General features: G+C 29.9%; 2 protein-coding genes across 2 annotated transcripts in view; one reads left to right on the top strand and one right to left on the bottom strand.

Moving 5' to 3' along the window:
- Positions 1-10203: 10203 nt before the first annotated feature.
- On the bottom strand, positions 10204-13882 carry LOC111637016. Its single transcript, XM_023382419.1, has one exon. The coding sequence runs from the start codon at positions 13744-13746 to the stop codon at positions 10354-10356; it is 3393 nt and encodes a 1130-aa protein (XP_023238187.1). The 5' UTR covers positions 13747-13882; the 3' UTR covers positions 10204-10353.
- A 201-nt stretch (positions 13883-14083) lies between these two features.
- LOC111637020 (probable tRNA N6-adenosine threonylcarbamoyltransferase, mitochondrial) overlaps positions 14084-19449 on the top strand; it is a 29478-nt gene continuing 24112 nt past the window's right edge. The window contains exons 1-3 of the mRNA XM_023382422.1: positions 14084-14386; positions 14454-14553; positions 16769-16926. Coding sequence (XP_023238190.1) covers positions 14190-14386; positions 14454-14553; positions 16769-16926 — 455 coding nt within the window. The 5' untranslated portion in view covers positions 14084-14189. The remainder of the gene's footprint in view (positions 14387-14453; positions 14554-16768; positions 16927-19449) is intronic.

Raw genomic sequence — 19449 nt, 5'->3', positions numbered from 1 at the left:
AATCAGATGCGCAGAATGGGCGGATGCGTTATCACGATGGAGCTGCCAAGTTTTGATCGACCACAGATCCCATCGTTTGCATCGCACTGTATCGGAAAGACGACGAAGGACCTCCTGGTAGTACTCCTTTGGGATGGTTTGGCCTTGTGGTGCGTACTCACGACACACCACCCCACGAGAGTCGAAAAAACTGTCAACATGACCTTTGATATTGCTGCGGACCTGCCGCGCTTTTTTTGGCCTCGAGGATCGTCCCCGAAAGCCTGCTGAATCATGCGAATGGTTTACACTCGGGTATCGCCAAGGTTTTTGGCAAAATTTGATGTAATATCGCTGCTCACGTTGTTCAGTCATTTTCCAGCTTAGTGAAATCCGACTACAGCGCACTACATGACCTCACTCATAGGCCGATTGCCAACGACTGACGCTTCCTGCAGGCGGGAAAAAATTCAGGGCTGTGCATGACTGTCCCCTCCACAACTCCACCGAAGGAGGCCTCTCTCGCATCATTGGTTTACGCGGAAAAAAATAAGGTCCGATACTTTTTGAACAGACCTTGTATGTTCTCTTTGTACAAATTTAAATTTATTCGATGTTCTAAAAGTCATCTTCCATGTTAATAATTGGAAATCATTAAAAGCAGTTTCAAATAGCTGTTTTTAGACTTCAATAGTTGTAAGACAGTTAAGGAACTTTCTTTTTCATAGAGCAAATTGATCATCTGCATTCAGGCTTACAATCGAATCTAAATACTGTACAAGCAATCAGACTGTACATATACTGAAGCCAGTAGCGTAGCGTAGTGGGAGCGGCAGGGGCGGCCCGCCCCAGGCGGCACTTTTTAGGGGGCGGCAAATTTCACAATAAATAATAATATATTGTAAGAATTTGGACCATTTCATTTCATATCTTCATCCACCTACGATTCGGACCGATTGAAATGAGCACGGACTAGTGTTACCACCCTGACAGTCCGGGAATCGACTCGCCGTCCAGGGACATCGTGCGCAACCTGTCGACCTTTTTTTTTCTTTTTGCTTGTACGATTTATTCGTATATATATATACACCTCCAATATCCATTAGAGCTAAGTCACTTGCGTTACTCCTATCCAAGTCTCCCTAGCCGCTAACTATAATTGATTTAGAACCAGCATTCACTGCACATTATTCTTCGCATTGCAAAGTGACATTCCGTCAGGAACTTCTGTTCGAACAAGCCTCACCTGCCGTTCCGGGTCAGCGATTTTAAAAAGGTGGCAACACTAGCACGGAATTTTTCATTACTTATTCTGTGACGAAACTGAATTTTAGTCTTAATAGAGATACCTAAATGGAGGATTTTCCTCCTCCCCGGGCGGTTGACACCCACGCTACTCCACTGACTGAAGCCACATCAAAAAATAAAACCCAGGTTACAATCTCATGCATAAAAAATTTGCAGCCATTTCATATAATCACCGTATAATCAATTCTGTATTATTAGATATATATTTCTTTTAGAGTATGTTTGAGTACATCAACCTTTATTGCATATACTTTTATTACTGTACTAATAATCAGTGACACATCGAGAGGGAGGCAGGAGGCCCTGGCACCCTCCAAAGAAAAAGTAAAACAAATACAGTACTAGAAAATTTTCCAATCTTTTCCTAATTAAAATTAATTCTTTTTTATTGTGTTCCTGATTTCTATTTCTGTACTACTTGTGAATTAGCAGTCATATAAGGCGGGAATTTTATTGAATTTGCATTAAAAATTTTTTATCTGTTCAACTTGGCTCCCCAAAATTAAATCCTGAGTGTACCACTGCAANTATTATTCTCAATATTTCTAAATTTAATTAGCATCAAATATATATATATTTATCATATACTAAAACAATATATAATTTTCTGCTTATAAAGGAGATTGGAAAGATTAATTTTAATGAGATTTTAAAAGGAGAAAAGAACGTTCATTGAGTCAACAGAAGAGGGGTTTATACCCGAAATGCGTCTTGGCAATTACTAAAGTGGATATATCAATAGACTATTGCCCTATAATACCACTTCATCATGTGTAAGAGAGTAAAACAATATATAATTATTAAAAAAGGTATTTATTCAAAACCAACTGCAACATTTAATCACCAATTGCAAAAACAACTTTGACTACAGAAATGGCAAGTAAAAAAAAATTAATTCATTAAAATTCTATCTACTCTAATAATAACTGAAGAACTTTTTTTTTTCTTTTTGATAAATTACTTCATGCGATCATCTTTAAAGATATCCATCACATCATCACATATATCTTTAACTAATTAAGTCATAGCTTAAAATGTAACTGTAGATCATAAATATTCAAGGTAATAAGAAAAATATTCTATTGTTTTTAAAGCAATTAAAATATAAAAATAAAAGTTTCACATCACAACATCAACAATCATTTGCAAGCTGTCATACCTTATGCATTATAAAAACACTTTTATTCATGCAAGCGTGAATGTGAAGAGCAAAGTAAATAGTTTTTATTGTTATCGTTATAGTTTTACTTACAGAATTTAATGAAAAACTATTCTATTAAAGAATTATAACAAGCGAGGTATATCTTACACACAAAATGCCGGTGAAGTATCAAATTATAAACAATGTCTGCATCATATTTCTATAGACGCTATGAGGCCGGTTTTAATTCTAACTGTCAATATTCAGATTTCTGACGGAATATAACAAACGTAGAAGTAATTCAGCATTTATAAAGACGAATAAATCTTACCTTACTCCAGGAGAATGAAAACGACTTCCATACCGATCAGTTACTCGCTACGCAATGCAGGACCATTCAGCTTCTTTTTCTTGTGTTCAGATCTAACATCTTTGTCCAATCAAAGAACACCAAACTGCTTGTGACGTCTAACTGTCAATTAAACATTACTCTGGGCTGTCGTTAGAGGGAGTAAATCGACGTACTGTACTGTACTGGACAGGAAAAATAATTATTAAAAATGATATATATATATAATTAAAATCCACTCATTAAAATTTTCTATATATATATAGAAAATTTTAATGAGTGGAATAATTATTAAACATAAAAGAGTGACGATTATAGAAGCGTTTTTTAGAAAGTTTAAATTAAAATAATTTAATTTTTGTTTGTTTTAAAAGTTGCGTGTTATATTTACGTGTTGGAAGTTTTAATTTTATTTTGTCAACTGTGTAAAGATACTAAATAATATAGAATAATATGTTCATTTTTGTATTATGAGTGAAAGATGTAAAATTTTATAACAAGTTCCTCGTTATTCTTTTCCACTCAATTTATTTATGGTGATCTTCTTGTATATGATTTTATTTGTACGTTCATAGTTCTAAAACACGCTATCTAATCGCAGTCTTAAATTATAATTACATATACTCAATTTAAACGGATAATTTTAAAAGCGAATTGAATTTCAAATAAAAAGTACATAAAAATACTTAGACTATTTATGGGTTTGTAATATAGAGGGGTTATGCTTTTGTTATGTATATAATGCGTAATCGTGTTAAATTTAACATGTAATTCGCATTATTATTTATTTCAAAACAGTTCATTTAGTCGATATATGACAAATTTTGAAATCACGATTGAGAATAAATACTGTTGCTAATTGCTATTTTAAAATGAGCAAGGTTACATCCATGCGAATTATAAATTCTCTGACAAGTTTTAGAGATTCCACTGACATTAGCTCGTACCACCTCTGTCTCTCCTGTAAGCATTCGTGAAAATGCTGTATGCTGTGAAATGCTGTGAAAATTTTGTAAGGTGTAAACCTTACAAAATTTAAAGAAGCAATGTTTAACCATTCCATAAGCATTTAGAAATGCTTACATCAGATAAATATTATAAAAAATTATGTAAGCTTATTTTTATTTTTAAAATTTTCAGTATTTAATTAATTAATAGAAAATTACAACTGGTTGAATTTTGCAATTGTTTTAAAAACTGTAATTAAATTTAATATACTGTATTAAGTAATTGTTTAAGAATATTCTTCATTTATAAATTTCTAAGGGAAAAATACCCATTTTACATCACTTATTTATACAGTATTCGATTTTATTATCTATTTAACATATTTATTATTATTAATATAAAATAAACTTATAATATTAATCTAGAAATTTGATTTTTATTGGTGTAATCCATCTTCTAACTAGAAACTTTTTAATTTTGTATTTTAAATACATAAAACTAAAATATTTTTATTTAATTAATAGGTTACATGTTGTAATTAATCAATGAGGAGACTATAAAATGAATTGATGGTCTAAGTAGACATCTGCTCCAAATAAAATTTAATTTAAAATCAATCATCTAATGACATTCTGTCGTAGTGATTTAAGTAAATAGAATAGAATTTAGATAGAATTTACAAATTAATTTGGATCAAGTCATGAATTATAAACTGAATTAATTTAGTTTTTTTCGGTCTATAATTTAATAGTACAATATAATTAAAAATATCAAACATGTAATAATCATATTTTATACAGTATCTGAATAATTACTCAAATTTGCTGTCATAACGAAAATATCAATATATTTTTTTAAAATAAATAACTGATGGTGAAATAATATTGACATCTTACGTGATATATCAAAACTTATTTTGACATTTAAAATAGATGTTTATTAAATCAATAAAAATATTATTTTGTGGACAATTCCGAATAAAATAAATTGTATTATCATCATTATTATTTCCAACTTCGATATATTGCTCATTCTTGAATTTAAAATTTTAACATTAAAAGCTATCTTTCTGATTTTTCTTGAAATAATTGCATGGCAGATTCAATTTGAATTATCGATTAAAGGTTATTTTTATTTTTGTAATAAAGATTTAACATTCAGAACCATATAGTACTGTTCTGATAAATCATTGCATGATGAATATTTTTCTAATCACGAAACACTAGTGCACTGTTTGATAATGGCTAGTGTATTTTATCCATCACAGGTGGGCTTAGCCTGTAATAGAATCCGCCATCATGAAAATGAGGAGGAAATCTTCGATACAAATTACAGTTACGAAACGAATTTAGTTCTTTCAGACTAGGAGCATATGAAATTTATACATAAACTAAATAGCTATAGTTTAGTGCCTCACACTATTAAACTTATTAATTTTTAGCAGAGAGGAAAGGGCCTCCTGCTGTTTAAAGCCATAAGAAGTCTAAGTCCGGCCCTGACTAAGAGAATCTCATGCAAGCATTACTATTAAATGATGAGAATTAATTTTATAGAACGAACTAAAGAAATCAAATATTTATATAAGACCTCTAAGTTTATAATATGATTAATTTTATAAGAACTGAAATACATTTTGATTTTTTTATAGTGTTTCATTTAAATATTGCATGTGGAATACATTAAACATAATATCGGTACTTATTCTTATTAAAAATTATTGTATATGCACAATTAAATAAGTTAATCGGATATATAATTATTAAAAGCTTTAACAATATTATTAATTAAAGTAAATTAACAGTAGGGCTACGAAATAGGACATTTTATCATAAATCTATCAATATACAGTATGAACAGTACTTATATTATTGAAGAAACATAAGAAATAAAGGCCTTTCCAATAAAATCTATATTAAAATATTTCCAAGAAAATTCTCGACGTATTGTTAAAATACAGTATTTGTTTGGAACATGATTGGACTAAATATCAATGTGATTCAGAAATTCAGTCACGCGTTGTATATTTGCTTCAGTTGTTGCTATTATTAATAAGAGAGAGTGAATGCTCTGAATCTTTATTTTTATAACAATCATATACGGAAGAAAGAATATTACTATAAAAGGAAGTGATAAAAGATTATGTTCATAAACATATCGAAAACAGAACCCGGATATAATTTTTTAATCTAAACTTAGAAATTTTGAATCAAAAAAGGATCATGCTGGACTGTCCAAGAAACATAATCATAGATTCTCAGCTATGCAAATTAAACTGGTTTTAAAGATAAATGTTATAATTTTATATATTTTTTTTACATTAAATAATTATTAATCCCGGTATCTTCAGAAATAATCTTACGTAACCTACCGTGACGAAGAATTCGGTTATGTTTAATTTTTTTATATATATTTTTAATGTTAGCAAAAAATATATTCAATTCTTAATAACTTATATTTGATTATAGTAAATATTTGCTCTGTCATCAAACATCTATGTGCAAATAAAAATTAACAATTTAAGTGTAAAATTAATTTTAAAATTACTTTATATTCTTTATACTTACAATTGAACGTTTATAAATTTAAATGAATAACTGGATTTATGTTTCTATTGAATGTTATAAGCTTTTCATCAGGCAAATCTAAATTGTAGACAATTGATTTGACCTTTTAATTTGTTTCCGTTGAATGAGAAACAAAATGTGAGGTCATATCAATCTAGGCTTCAATCTCTTTATTTTCAATGATTGGAAACATACTAGTTAAAATGAATGTTATTTATTTTTTAAAAGGAAAATTTCAAAAACTATAAATAACAAATACAACTATATATATATATATATTATGCATTAATTCCGGATGTTGTAAATTATAAAGTAAATAAAATGAAAAAGTTTAATTTTCATGCATCAGTAGATTATTCAGTAATGCGTGTAATCAAACGCCCTAGAACCGGATTGTTGATGCATTGTCTAATTATAATTTTTAATTAATTAAACCTTCGTGGTTTAAACGTGTCAAAATAATTAAAAATATCAATTTTGTCTTTTCAATATAAAAATTGATTTTTTTGTTTTTTATTTATATTAATTAATTAATTAATTAATAATTTGTTTCTATTTAATTATATTTATAACATAAAGACACAGTATTTTTTTTCTTTTTATAATTTAGATTACTGTATTTTATTTATTCAATTGTATCTTTCTTATTCAAAGAATTGAGTATGTCATGTTCAGAAAAAAGAAGATACAAAACCGGGTTCTTGTTGATGAAAATCATCTTCGATTTTTCCGTTCTGACTGGGCTAGATTTTTTAAGCTTGATGCAAGGCTGTCGAAACTACGTTGTATAATAAACGTTTCTTACTTAACAGTGATAAAACAACAAGTTTTTATTTCGTATGAACTCGTGTGCATGATTCATCTTCCATCTCATTCTCTCTTCAATCATTCGAACTAACATATTCGTCATGTTTTTATTTTTTACCACAGATTTTGGTATGGCACAGAAAAAGCAGCTCCCTAGACTATAAAAAGGGATACAAGCTATAAAAAAGACATCATACATTATGCAAAAAGCTTCAAAATTTATTCAATGTCGGATCAGCGCTCCAGCAACCAGTGTCAGGTTTTTGCCTTGAAAACAAGAAATGTTTCTTGTTTTCAAGGCAAAAATCAAGTTTTGGTCAACATATGACGAAGTTACAAGAGACAATAGACAAATATCGTTCGTTAATTTCTTTTATATTTGCAGAATAATCTAGAACAGCGGTCGGAAACCTTTCTCACCTCACGGACCACTAAAGTCACAATTTTGAATCCCGCTGACCATTATCGTGAATTTTTTTAAACGATACAAAATCTGTAGAATAATGATCATAAAAGTTCAATTTTACTATATTAATATGAAACTCGCATGTTTAATTATAACAAATTAATGCAAGCATAAAGTTCATTGCTGCTTGTTTGAAACAAATTTATGGATTCTTCGCGCTTTTCCATTATTTATTGATAACAGTCACTTCGTTTTTGGTTTTAGATTCGAATAAAAAATCCCAATGAGTGAAAAGAACAACTAATCATTTTGCATTTCTATCGTAATACTTCGCGTAACCTTCGGTTGATCAATGTTCAAATTTCTCCACGGACCACCCAAATTTTCTCGCGGACCGCCGGTTGCCGACCGTTGGTCTAGAAGTCAGGAAATTTCTTTTTGTTGATAATGAAATTTGGGGCACTCCTTGGGATTAGTAAAAGGGAAACACAGACGAAAAGGAAATAAGAAAACATCCAAAAATCACCAATTGTAACATCAAATTAAGACGTAAAAAGATTAGGCATGAAATTTAGAGTTAAGATGAGCATTTTTACTTTTTGCTCTTTCTGCTCTATGAGCACTAAAAGGGCCTTTTTCCATACATATTGTAAATTCGGCCAAGCCAGCAAGTCTATAATGGGGGCCAGGGTCCATATTTTGACATATGTGGAACTTGGGTACATGAAGAATTCCTGAAGTGTAAAACTATCTCGGGTCCTTCTAACATGTAGGGCTAAAAATAATTTAAATGTTAATAACGAGTAAAATCGTCATTAAGTTAACGAGTAAAGTCTTTATCTCCCCACTCTTCGACATTTAATACCAAAATTTAATAGTATCAATCACTCTAATACACAAACCTCGTTGCATAATTTCAGAAATTTTCGATAAAAAGCACAGGACTTATTAAGCTTCAAAGAGGAAGAACAAAATAGTGCCTGCCTTCCCCAACACTAACATCTATAGTCTATACACACAGAAAAAATAGAATTTATGATGACAGGTTATAAGGAAAATATGTTTAATGCAAAGAACATAATTAGTAAAGTTATTGTGTATTTTATAATTAATATTTATAATATGACCATGAAGTCCATATACATGCTAACTGAAGGTACTTATATGTTCTCTTTGTACAAATTTAAATTTATTCGATGTTCTAAAAGTCATCTTCCATGTTAATAATTGGAAATCATTAAAAGCAGTTTCAAATAGCTGTTTTTAGACTTCAATAGTTGTAAGACAGTTAAGGAACTTTCTTTTTCATAGAGCAAATTGATCATCTGCATTCAGGCTTACAATCGAATCTAAATACTGTACAAGCAATCAGACTGTACATATACTGAAGCCAGTAGCGTAGCGTAGTGGGAGCGGCAGGGGCGGCCCGCCCCAGGCGGCACTTTTTAGGGGGCGGCAAATTTCACAATAAATAATAATATATTGTAAGAATTTGGACCATTTCATTTCATATCTTCATCCACCTACGATTCGGACCGATTGAAATGAGCACGGACTAGTGTTACCACCCTGACAGTCCGGGAATCGACTCGCCGTCCAGGGACATCGTGCGCAACCTGTCGACCTTTTTTTTTCTTTTTGCTTGTACGATTTATTCGTATATATATATACACCTCCAATATCCATTAGAGCTAAGTCACTTGCGTTACTCCTATCCAAGTCTCCCTAGCCGCTAACTATAATTGATTTAGAACCAGCATTCACTGCACATTATTCTTCGCATTGCAAAGTGACATTCCGTCAGGAACTTCTGTTCGAACAAGCCTCACCTGCCGTTCCGGGTCAGCGATTTTAAAAAGGTGGCAACACTAGCACGGAATTTTTCATTACTTATTCTGTGACGAAACTGAATTTTAGTCTTAATAGAGATACCTAAATGGAGGATTTTCCTCCTCCCCGGGCGGTTGACACCCACGCTACTCCACTGACTGAAGCCACATCAAAAAATAAAACCCAGGTTACAATCTCATGCATAAAAAATTTGCAGCCATTTCATATAATCACCGTATAATCAATTCTGTATTATTAGATATATATTTCTTTTAGAGTATGTTTGAGTACATCAACCTTTATTGCATATACTTTTATTACTGTACTAATAATCAGTGACACATCGAGAGGGAGGCAGGAGGCCCTGGCACCCTCCAAAGAAAAAGTAAAACAAATACAGTACTAGAAAATTTTCCAATCTTTTCCTAATTAAAATTAATTCTTTTTTATTGTGTTCCTGATTTCTATTTCTGTACTACTTGTGAATTAGCAGTCATATAAGGCGGGAATTTTATTGAATTTGCATTAAAAATTTTTTATCTGTTCAACTTGGCTCCCCAAAATTAAATCCTGAGTGTACCACTGCAAATAATATTTATACTTTTTATAATTTGAATAATGTACATAATTTGGAATAGTTGTGTACTCAAAACTCTTAAGTATAATTTAATATAAAAACAAATTTTTGTATATTATCATAAATTACTTTTACAGTTAAATTTATTCATTTTTTTTGATTATTCTACAGATTTATGATTCAAAAAATAATTTACATATTACAAGATTAGCATTAGATACATTTTCTTTAATAAATTATAATTGTTTTATCAAAACAATAATATAAAATGAATTAAGCCATCATTAGAAAAATTTTCCCTAATGTACTTATATAACATTTACAACAAGCATCAGAAACAATAAAATTTCTATATAACAATCTAGTTTTTCATTTGTGATAACTAATCATTCTTAATTAAATTAATATATAGAAATAACAGGGAAAAATTTGGTAATAAATTCTTTAATCAATTAATAATATTTTGTGTATATTTTCTTGTATACAATGATGATACTTTTCAAACAGTTCCAAAATAAACATTATATGATTGCAAAGTTTAAAATTATGAATAGCACTTTCTCTTAAATAATCTAATAACGAATTTTCTTGAGCATGTTTTAAAATATCTTGTTTTAAATGTCTCAAAATTGCAACGGAAAAATATAAAATGCAATCACCATTACATATAGTTAATATTAGCCAATGACATATTTCATTCCAATCTAAATAATTCCAAAAGCATTGACTTGTCCAATTCCAAAATATAACTGATGGTGGGATTCCAGCACTTTGAAAAGCAGAATATATAAATGGTACAGTTTCTTCAAGTATTACCTCAAAGTATTGTGATAAAAATGCATGAATTAGCTGCAATTTTCTATCCTGCTCTAAAGCCTGATCACTAGCTAATATCCAATTATAAATGCAGGATTCACTTTGAATATATGATTTACAGAATTGAAAGCAGACATCTTGATTACCTTTTACTGCTAAGAATAATGTAGCTAAAAAGATATCAAATTCTTCACATTTTTTATTGTTTATTAACAATCTACATGATTTAAGAATATATTCTAAATTTTCTCCATTATTTTCAGAAGTAAATAAGTTTAAGTTGCTTCCATAATGTACTGTAAGTTCTACACCAAATTTTTCATCTTCAGTTAAATCTGATAAAGATGAATGACAACCAAAACTTACATTAGCATTAACAACAGGAATATATTTTATAATTTCTTCTAACAATAAGCTGATCTGTTGACAAGACATATTTCTATTTGTTTTTAGATGATCTAAAAATATATTTCTAAAAAATTTCCATTTGTCATCTATTTGAGTACTTGAAAGAGACAACTGATTATCTATACAATTTTCAGAAGAAGCTATCCAATATTCATTATCAACAGAATCTGCATTGAAAAAAGGCCAAACATTATTTATTGATGATGATATAGATGGGAGTTTTCTTTCATTTGGACCACCAATTAAATGCAATCTGATTAAAACATGATTCCATATTAAAGAATTTTCATCAATAATAATATTACAATCTGAAGAAATATGATTATTCAACAATTTCATTAAGAAATTTGCAATATCAAATTTTTTCTGAAAAAATAAACTTGTTTTTATATTGCATATTAAAAAGGATAAAAGATGTAAACTGATAATATTAATATCAACATTTTCATATAAAGTATCATGTGAATAAAAACAAATTGATTTCCATATATTATCAGCATTTAATACATCTACTTTTGAAAATATATCAGAAAAAATAATTTTAAAAGTTGAATGTGTAAATATTAAGCATTTTAAATGATCAACAGTAGGATAACCAAGTAGAGATTGTTGATCATCAAAATATTTTTCCTGGTTGACATCTTTAGATATTTGCCACATTTTGTTTGGAAATGATAACAGTAAATTTTCCTTATACAGTATTTGCTTACTCAAAGGGTAATATGCAAACAAAAATAAACAAGCTTTATAACAGTTACAGTTTTCTGAACATTGAGAATTGTATATTTCTAAATAATTTTCTATTAAAATATCAATAGTTTCAATTAAAAAATCAGCTTCTGTAAGCAAGTAGACACCTAATGGAAATGACAAAAATATATACACAATCCTAAATATTTCTAACTCTGTTTTATCTTTGTCAAAAATTTCAAATGTTGACATGCAACAAGGAGTAGGAGTATGACTTTCATATTTTCTTAATTGTAAATTTCGAACAGACTGTATTAATACTGGTATAATAGTATTTGTATTTGCCCATAACATTCCTTGTGGTAGAATTAATATATTTCTACATATGTTTAACAAATTAATTAAAATTTCATTATGCAATATTTGTAAATTTCTTTCTTCTGATTCTGAAAATTGTTTCAAATAATCAAATACATTAATAAATTGTTTATGTATTTTTAAATGTTCATTCATTAAATCCTTTTTAACAGAATTAATAACACTGATGTTGTTTATCAATTTTACTAAATGATTTAAGAAATATATAGCTTCAGAATGTTCAACAGATTTCAACTTATCAACAGAAAATAGTAAATGTTGCAATATTTCAATTTTATCTTCAATATTCCATTTGTAAATTTCATTTTCCCACAAACAATAAATTGTTTTACACAAGAAATTCATTCCAGACTTTAAAACATCATTATTCATTTTATAAAACTTCCACATATAGTTTATTAGAGAGTTGCAAATATTTGTAACTCCTGAAACAAAAGACATGTCATAATAGACACTAAGAATTAGTTTGCATCCTTCAGAATATTGTAATAATCTTCCAACAAAATAAATTGAAAAAAATGTTTCAAAATTATTATTAAGTCTTTTCTCATTTGAAGTTTCAAATACACTTAAAGCCCACTCAATAATCTTACTATATTCCTTCAGTGTATCTATAACATACTGTCTACTTAGATTACTATGCATCCAATTTTTTAACCAGTTTGCTTGAGGATCAACAATAATAAAAACTTTTAAAAAATTATAATTTCTTTCCTCTTCTGTCAATGATTCTAATATTTCTCGAAATGTATTTCGAATCATTTCTTTGATAATATGCTGAGGATATCTCAACCAACTTTTTACAATATATTGCTGAAACTTATTTACTGTTATAAAAACTTGAAGGAAAATTTCTTTTTTAGATAAGAAATATACACTTTGCATTTCCTGACTTTCTTCAATAGAATGTAACGAGAGAAACTTAAGAAGACTATCGTAACTTTCTTTAACCACTTGTGGCGAAGAACAACTCAACATCTTTATATAAACATTTAAGCATAATTCACTAACTATTGATACTGAATGCAATAATGTATTTTGTAAAGATATCTCTAAAGGAGTCCAAATTGATGGCAATATCAACTGATCCATAGAGGATATTCGATTGAGTATATTTAAAGCTTGTAACTTTGATCGAACCAATGAACTCTGCAATAACTTTTCTGCATTCTGTAAATCTTTAACATCAACAATTAAATAACCACATTGGTTTAATGTACTGCTGAGTGAAGAATTAATGGATACAGAGCTATGATTTGGATTCGTTTCCCATTCACAATGATTTTCTTTCACATTTTGATTGAAAGTTATTTTATTTTGTTGGACTATATCCATTAGAAATGATCGTCGAAGTTTTTTAAAAACATCCGATTCACAAGTCGATTTACTGACTTCGTCCACTATTTTATCTGTCGGTACAGTTTCGCCTTCCACATCAAATTTAGATTTACGAATTAAAGTCGTAATATAATCTTTTAAATTTTGATTAAGTTTACTTCGAACACTTTGATAAAGTTCTTTTTCTTCGTCTGATTTAAAATTCATTATATGATTTTAAAACGTTAAAACTTCTTACTAAAATACCATTTAAATAACCAAGTTATCGATCACGTGTATGAACAATAATCCCAGCTGATACAACGAAGCGTTATTAACCTTCCTCCCATTGGTCTATTTAATAATTTGTGAACTTATACGTTATTGGTCAAATGCAAATCTATTAACTAACATATTGACTGATAAATCATATATTTTTAATATTTATCATAAATTGTTTAGTTTTTTATAGTATAATTAATCTATAGAAATAAAACATTATAATTGATGAATTATTATTAAATATTAATCGAGCTGGTGTCTGGAGGGAGGGCGCTTCGTGTTTATTAATGGTGGATCACAAAACCATGTGCGTTTTGTTTACAAAGATTTAAATCGTGTTTCCGTTTAGTTTATATTTATGTATTCCATTGAACAATATATATATATTGATGTATAAGATATTTCGCTGCCTATTGCCAATAAGATATGGCGAATTATTTGAATGTAAAATTCAAAATAAAAGATATTTGGCGAGAACTGTTTTAGGTATTGAAACGAGTTGTGACGATACAGGAGCTGCTGTAGTTGATGAATTTGGAAATGTATTAGGAGAAGCACTTAGTTCGCAACATCAGTTTCACCTCGAGTATGTTTTATAAATTAAAAATATTATCTTTTATTTAATAAACTACATTTCTGAAATTATTTCTTAGTAATGGAGGAATTATTCCGACGTTCGCAAAGTATTTACATAGAAATGAAATCAGTAAGATTGTCCAATCTGCTCTGGATAAAAGTAATATCACATTAAAGGTATAGACTTTATTTAATTAGTCACTTAATTTGTTCTGTTGAAGATAAATTTGACAATGTTTTATGGGCTGAACTTGTTGGCTGGATCCCACATTGACTTTGCAATGTGTCATCACTGGAACCTGGGCCGCTTTTTTGCATTGCCCAGGCTCTGGGATGAGAATTTGGCTGATGTCGGAGTCCAAAAATGTGAATAGTAGCATGCTGACTGACCACCACATGTACCTGAGATCTTTGAATAATGCAACACTGGGAATGCTTACATGGCTTTTCACAGTGGATGATCCTTCCAGGCTTCCAGCTGCACAAGGCTGTTAATTACACCTGGCAATTCTGTTCCTAGATACCACTTGGCCAGTGGTGCTCTCAGACTACCAAAAAGGGGCACACAAGCTATAAAAAAAGGCATCATACATTATATAAAATATATAGTATTTGTGTAATACTACAGTATACATATACAGTTATTCCGTGATTAATCCCTAAATGCTATTGTGTATATCAATATTACATTAATCAACTACAATGGTATTTTGGTATTCAACTGAACAATCATGACTCGCTAGAACAAATTTTCAATTTGTTTCAAAACCTTGTGACCTGCTGTGGGGGGGTAGCACAAGTGGGAGGAGGCATACGAAGGGAGAGAAATTAATTAATTAATTAATTACTTACAGCAAACAGAGCTATGTATTTCAAAGTCAATGTGGGATCCACTGAACCAGTCTGGCCAAATCTTTTGATATATATATGGTAACATATGCATAATATATACTTGGTTGATTCATAAGTTGGTTAAGATTTTCTTGAAATAATCTTAAGATATATTGGCTAACTGACTTTTGGACCACTTTGTTCTATATAATGCCTGATTTGAAAAAGAATAGAGATGCATCTTGTTAAATTTTTTGAAGGTCAAAAAATTTAAAGTAGAAAACAAGTACGAACTGTACTCTATGGTCAAGTCTGTATTGGAAACTTTAGCAACAGGAGTGTGTTGTTCTTATAGCATTATGTAATTTTATAGGGGTCTAGTGAACAGCATTATGATACATTACAAGGTGGTGGGAGGATGATAAAATCGTAAAAATTGTAATTTATCGAAGATCCCTACCTTTTTGTTTTACTCTTTTCATCCTGTCAGCATTAAGAGGATTTTTTTAAAATTATGCCCATCTTGGTTTGGCAAGGCTTGTAATGGTGATAGTCAAGGGACAAAGCCTGACATATTCAGAACAGATCACCCATTAAAACTATTGTGTTTCTGACCTGAAACAGAACTGAGTTTCTCAAGTTGGCAGGTAGAAGCCTAATGTGTTATCAAATCTATTTCTATGATTCACTGTTCTGTTCTCTAGTTGTTACTTATATAGTAATACACATGTGACATACTTTGTGTTGACTTTTATTTTTTACAATATTTTTATTTTTAAATAACAATCTGTTGTTTTATGAAATAAAAGTTGAAAAATAACAGGTTTTCAAATAGCAACATATCACTATTAATTGCACATCAGATCATGGCCATTGAGAGGGGAGAATTGGACATGGCTTCTTGGTCACTACAATAAAATAACTTAATGAGTCGTCTGCCATATAGAAGTGACATAAAAAATTTATTTTTTGTAAAGCTAAATGAACAAATCAAATAAATCATCAAGTAGAATATTTGTTATCAAATTAAATCAATAATTTGACTTCATATACTTGTTAAATCTCGTAACACAGCAATGTTGGACTTATCATTCCTATATGATAAGTCTTACATTTGTTGAGTTGTGAGATTTAAGAAGTACGGCAAAGAATAGGTCAAGAAGCTTTAAGCACAATTTGACTTTAGTTCTAAGGGTTATTTTAACTCAAATTACATTGTGACCAATGCATTAAATATGATGCCAAGTTTCATTCATTTTTTCACATAATTCTATTGAATATAATTTTTATATAATGCAAAATTGTGCTGCTAGTTTGATAATGCCAGTGTTAAGAACTCTAGTAGTGGAAAAATTTATTTATTTAAAAAAGAATTAACTAATCCAAACATTGTTTTTGTTTATAAGTAGTGATTTTATAATTTTGTACATAAATGAGTTTAAACTTTTTAATTGTGGTATTTTGAAAAACAAAAATTCAATTTTATTTAGGATAATAATTCAAAATTCAAATAAGATATTATTATAAAGAGATTTCTTTTAATTAGAAAAAAATTTTATAGGATGTTTCTGCTATTGCAACCACAGTAAAACCTGGTTTGAAAGAATCTCTTTTAGTTGGACTTAACTATAGCAAAAGCCTTATACAAGATTGTAGAAAACCATTTTTACCTATTCATCATATGGAAGCACATGCTCTAGTAATAAGGATGATTGAATTGTAAGTATTATAATCTTTAATTAAATAAACAATATATTTATTTTTTTAATTTGTTATTTAATTTTTAATTGTTTTGTAAGATGGATCTGCCCATTAATTACAAGTACAGTTTAAAACAGAAGAGGGTTGCAAAAAGTAAATCATTGTACTGTACATAACAGGTAGGGAGAGGGTGAAAAGTAGCTCAAAAGCTCTATATGTAATCACAATGCACTTAAGTTTAGTGGTGTCTTGACCCTGTATATCATACTTTTCCTGTTAATGATGAAATCATGCCAGTCATGTATCTAACTTCATTCAGGAGAAAATTTTTGAATTGAAATAATGTAACTTCCAGCCCAAAGTATAATTCATTGGGGCTTGCTGCCCCTAAGCTTTTCATATTTTATCTCAACTTTCATCTATATAATACCATTCTTGAGATTAAGAAAGGACAGACAGACAGATGATGGTGAGAATTTATAGGTCTACAATTTTTTCAAATTTCAGCCCAATTAATGAGCGACCCTGTGACCCAAAAGTGTTTTGAATGGATATATTTTATAATAANTAAAGACACAGTATTTTTTTTCTTTTTATAATTTAGATTACTGTATTTTATTTATTCAATTGTATCTTTCTTATTCAAAGAATTGAGTATGTCATGTTCAGAAAAAAGAAGATACAAAACCGGGTTCTTGTTGATGAAAATCATCTTCGATTTTTCCGTTCTGACTGGGCTAGATTTTTTAAGCTTGATGCAAGGCTGTCGAAACTACGTTGTATAATAAACGTTTCTTACTTAACAGTGATAAAACAACAAGTTTTTATTTCGTATGAACTCGTGTGCATGATTCATCTTCCATCTCATTCTCTCTTCAATCATTCGAACTAACATATTCGTCATGTTTTTATTTTTTACCACAGATTTTGGTATGGCACAGAAAAAGCAGCTCCCTAGACTATAAAAAGGGATACAAGCTATAAAAAAGACATCATACATTATGCAAAAAGCTTCAAAATTTATTCAATGTCGGATCAGCGCTCCAGCAACCAGTGTCAGGTTTTTGCCTTGAAAACAAGAAATGTTTCTTGTTTTCAAGGCAAAAATCAAGTTTTGGTCAACATATGACGAAGTTACAAGAGACAATAGACAAATATCGTTCGTTAATTTCTTTTATATTTGCAGAATAATCTAGAACAGCGGTCGGAAACCTTTCTCACCTCACGGACCACTAAAGTCACAATTTTGAATCCCGCTGACCATTATCATGAATTTTTTTAAACGATACAAAATCTGTAGAATAATGATCATAAAAGTTCAATTTTACTATATTAATATGAAACTCGCATGTTTAATTATAACAAATTAATGCAAGCATAAAGTTCATTGCTGCTTGTTTGAAACAAATTTATGGATTCTTCGCGCTTTTCCATTATTTATTGATAACAGTCACTTCGTTTTTGGTTTTAGATTCGAATAAAAAATCCCAATGAGTGAAAAGAACAACTAATCATTTTGCATTTCTATCGTAATACTTCGCGTAACCTTCGGTTGATCAATGTTCAAATTTCTCCACGGACCACCCAAATTTTCTCGCGGACCGCCGGTTGCCGACCGTTGGTCTAGAAGTCAGGAAATTTCTTTTTGTTGATAATGAAATTTGGGGCACTCCTTGGGATTAGTAAAAGGGAAACACAGACGAAAAGGAAATAAGAAAACATCCAAAAATCACCAATTGTAACATCAAATTAAGACGTAAAAAGATTAGGCATGAAATTTAGAGTTAAGATGAGCATTTTTACTTTTTGCTCTTTCTGCTCTATGAGCACTAAAAGGGCCTTTTTCCATACATATTGTAAATTCGGCCAAGCCAGCAAGTCTATAATGGGGGCCAGGGTCCATATTTTGACATATGTGGAACTTGGGTACATGAAGAATTCCTGAAGTGTAAAACTATCTCGGGTCCTTCTAACATGTAGGGCTAAAAATAATTTAAATGTTAATAACGAGTAAAATCGTCATTAAGTTAACGAGTAAAGTCTTTATCTCCCCACTCTTCGACATTTAATACCAAAATTTAATAGTATCAATCACTCTAATACACAAACCTCGTTGCATAATTTCAGAAATTTTCGATAAAAAGCACAGGACTTATTAAGCTTCAAAGAGGAAGAACAAAATAGTGCCTGCCTTCCCCAACACTAACATCTATAGTCTATACACACAGAAAAAATAGAATTTATGATGACAGGTTATAAGGAAAATATGTTTAATGCAAAGAACATAATTAGTAAACTTATTGTGTATTTTATAATTAATATTTATAATATGACCATGAAGTCCATATACATGCTAACTGAAGGTACTTATACAAGGTCTGTTCAAAAAGTATCGGACCTTTGGTCGGCAAAAATAAATTTATTGACTTTGAGGTACAAAACCCTAATCCCCTTCAAAGTAGTCTCCTTGGTAATGTATACACTTCTCCCAGCGTTCCTGCCATTGCTGGAAACACTGCTGGAACGCATCTTTTGGAATGG

Source organism: Centruroides sculpturatus, unplaced genomic scaffold (assembly GCF_000671375.1).
Source record: "Centruroides sculpturatus isolate CEXI.00-Female unplaced genomic scaffold, Cexi_2.0 scaffold966, whole genome shotgun sequence".
In the NCBI taxonomy this organism is placed as follows: domain Eukaryota; kingdom Metazoa; phylum Arthropoda; class Arachnida; order Scorpiones; family Buthidae; genus Centruroides; species Centruroides sculpturatus.
This window is presented reverse-complemented; position numbering and strand designations above follow the sequence as displayed.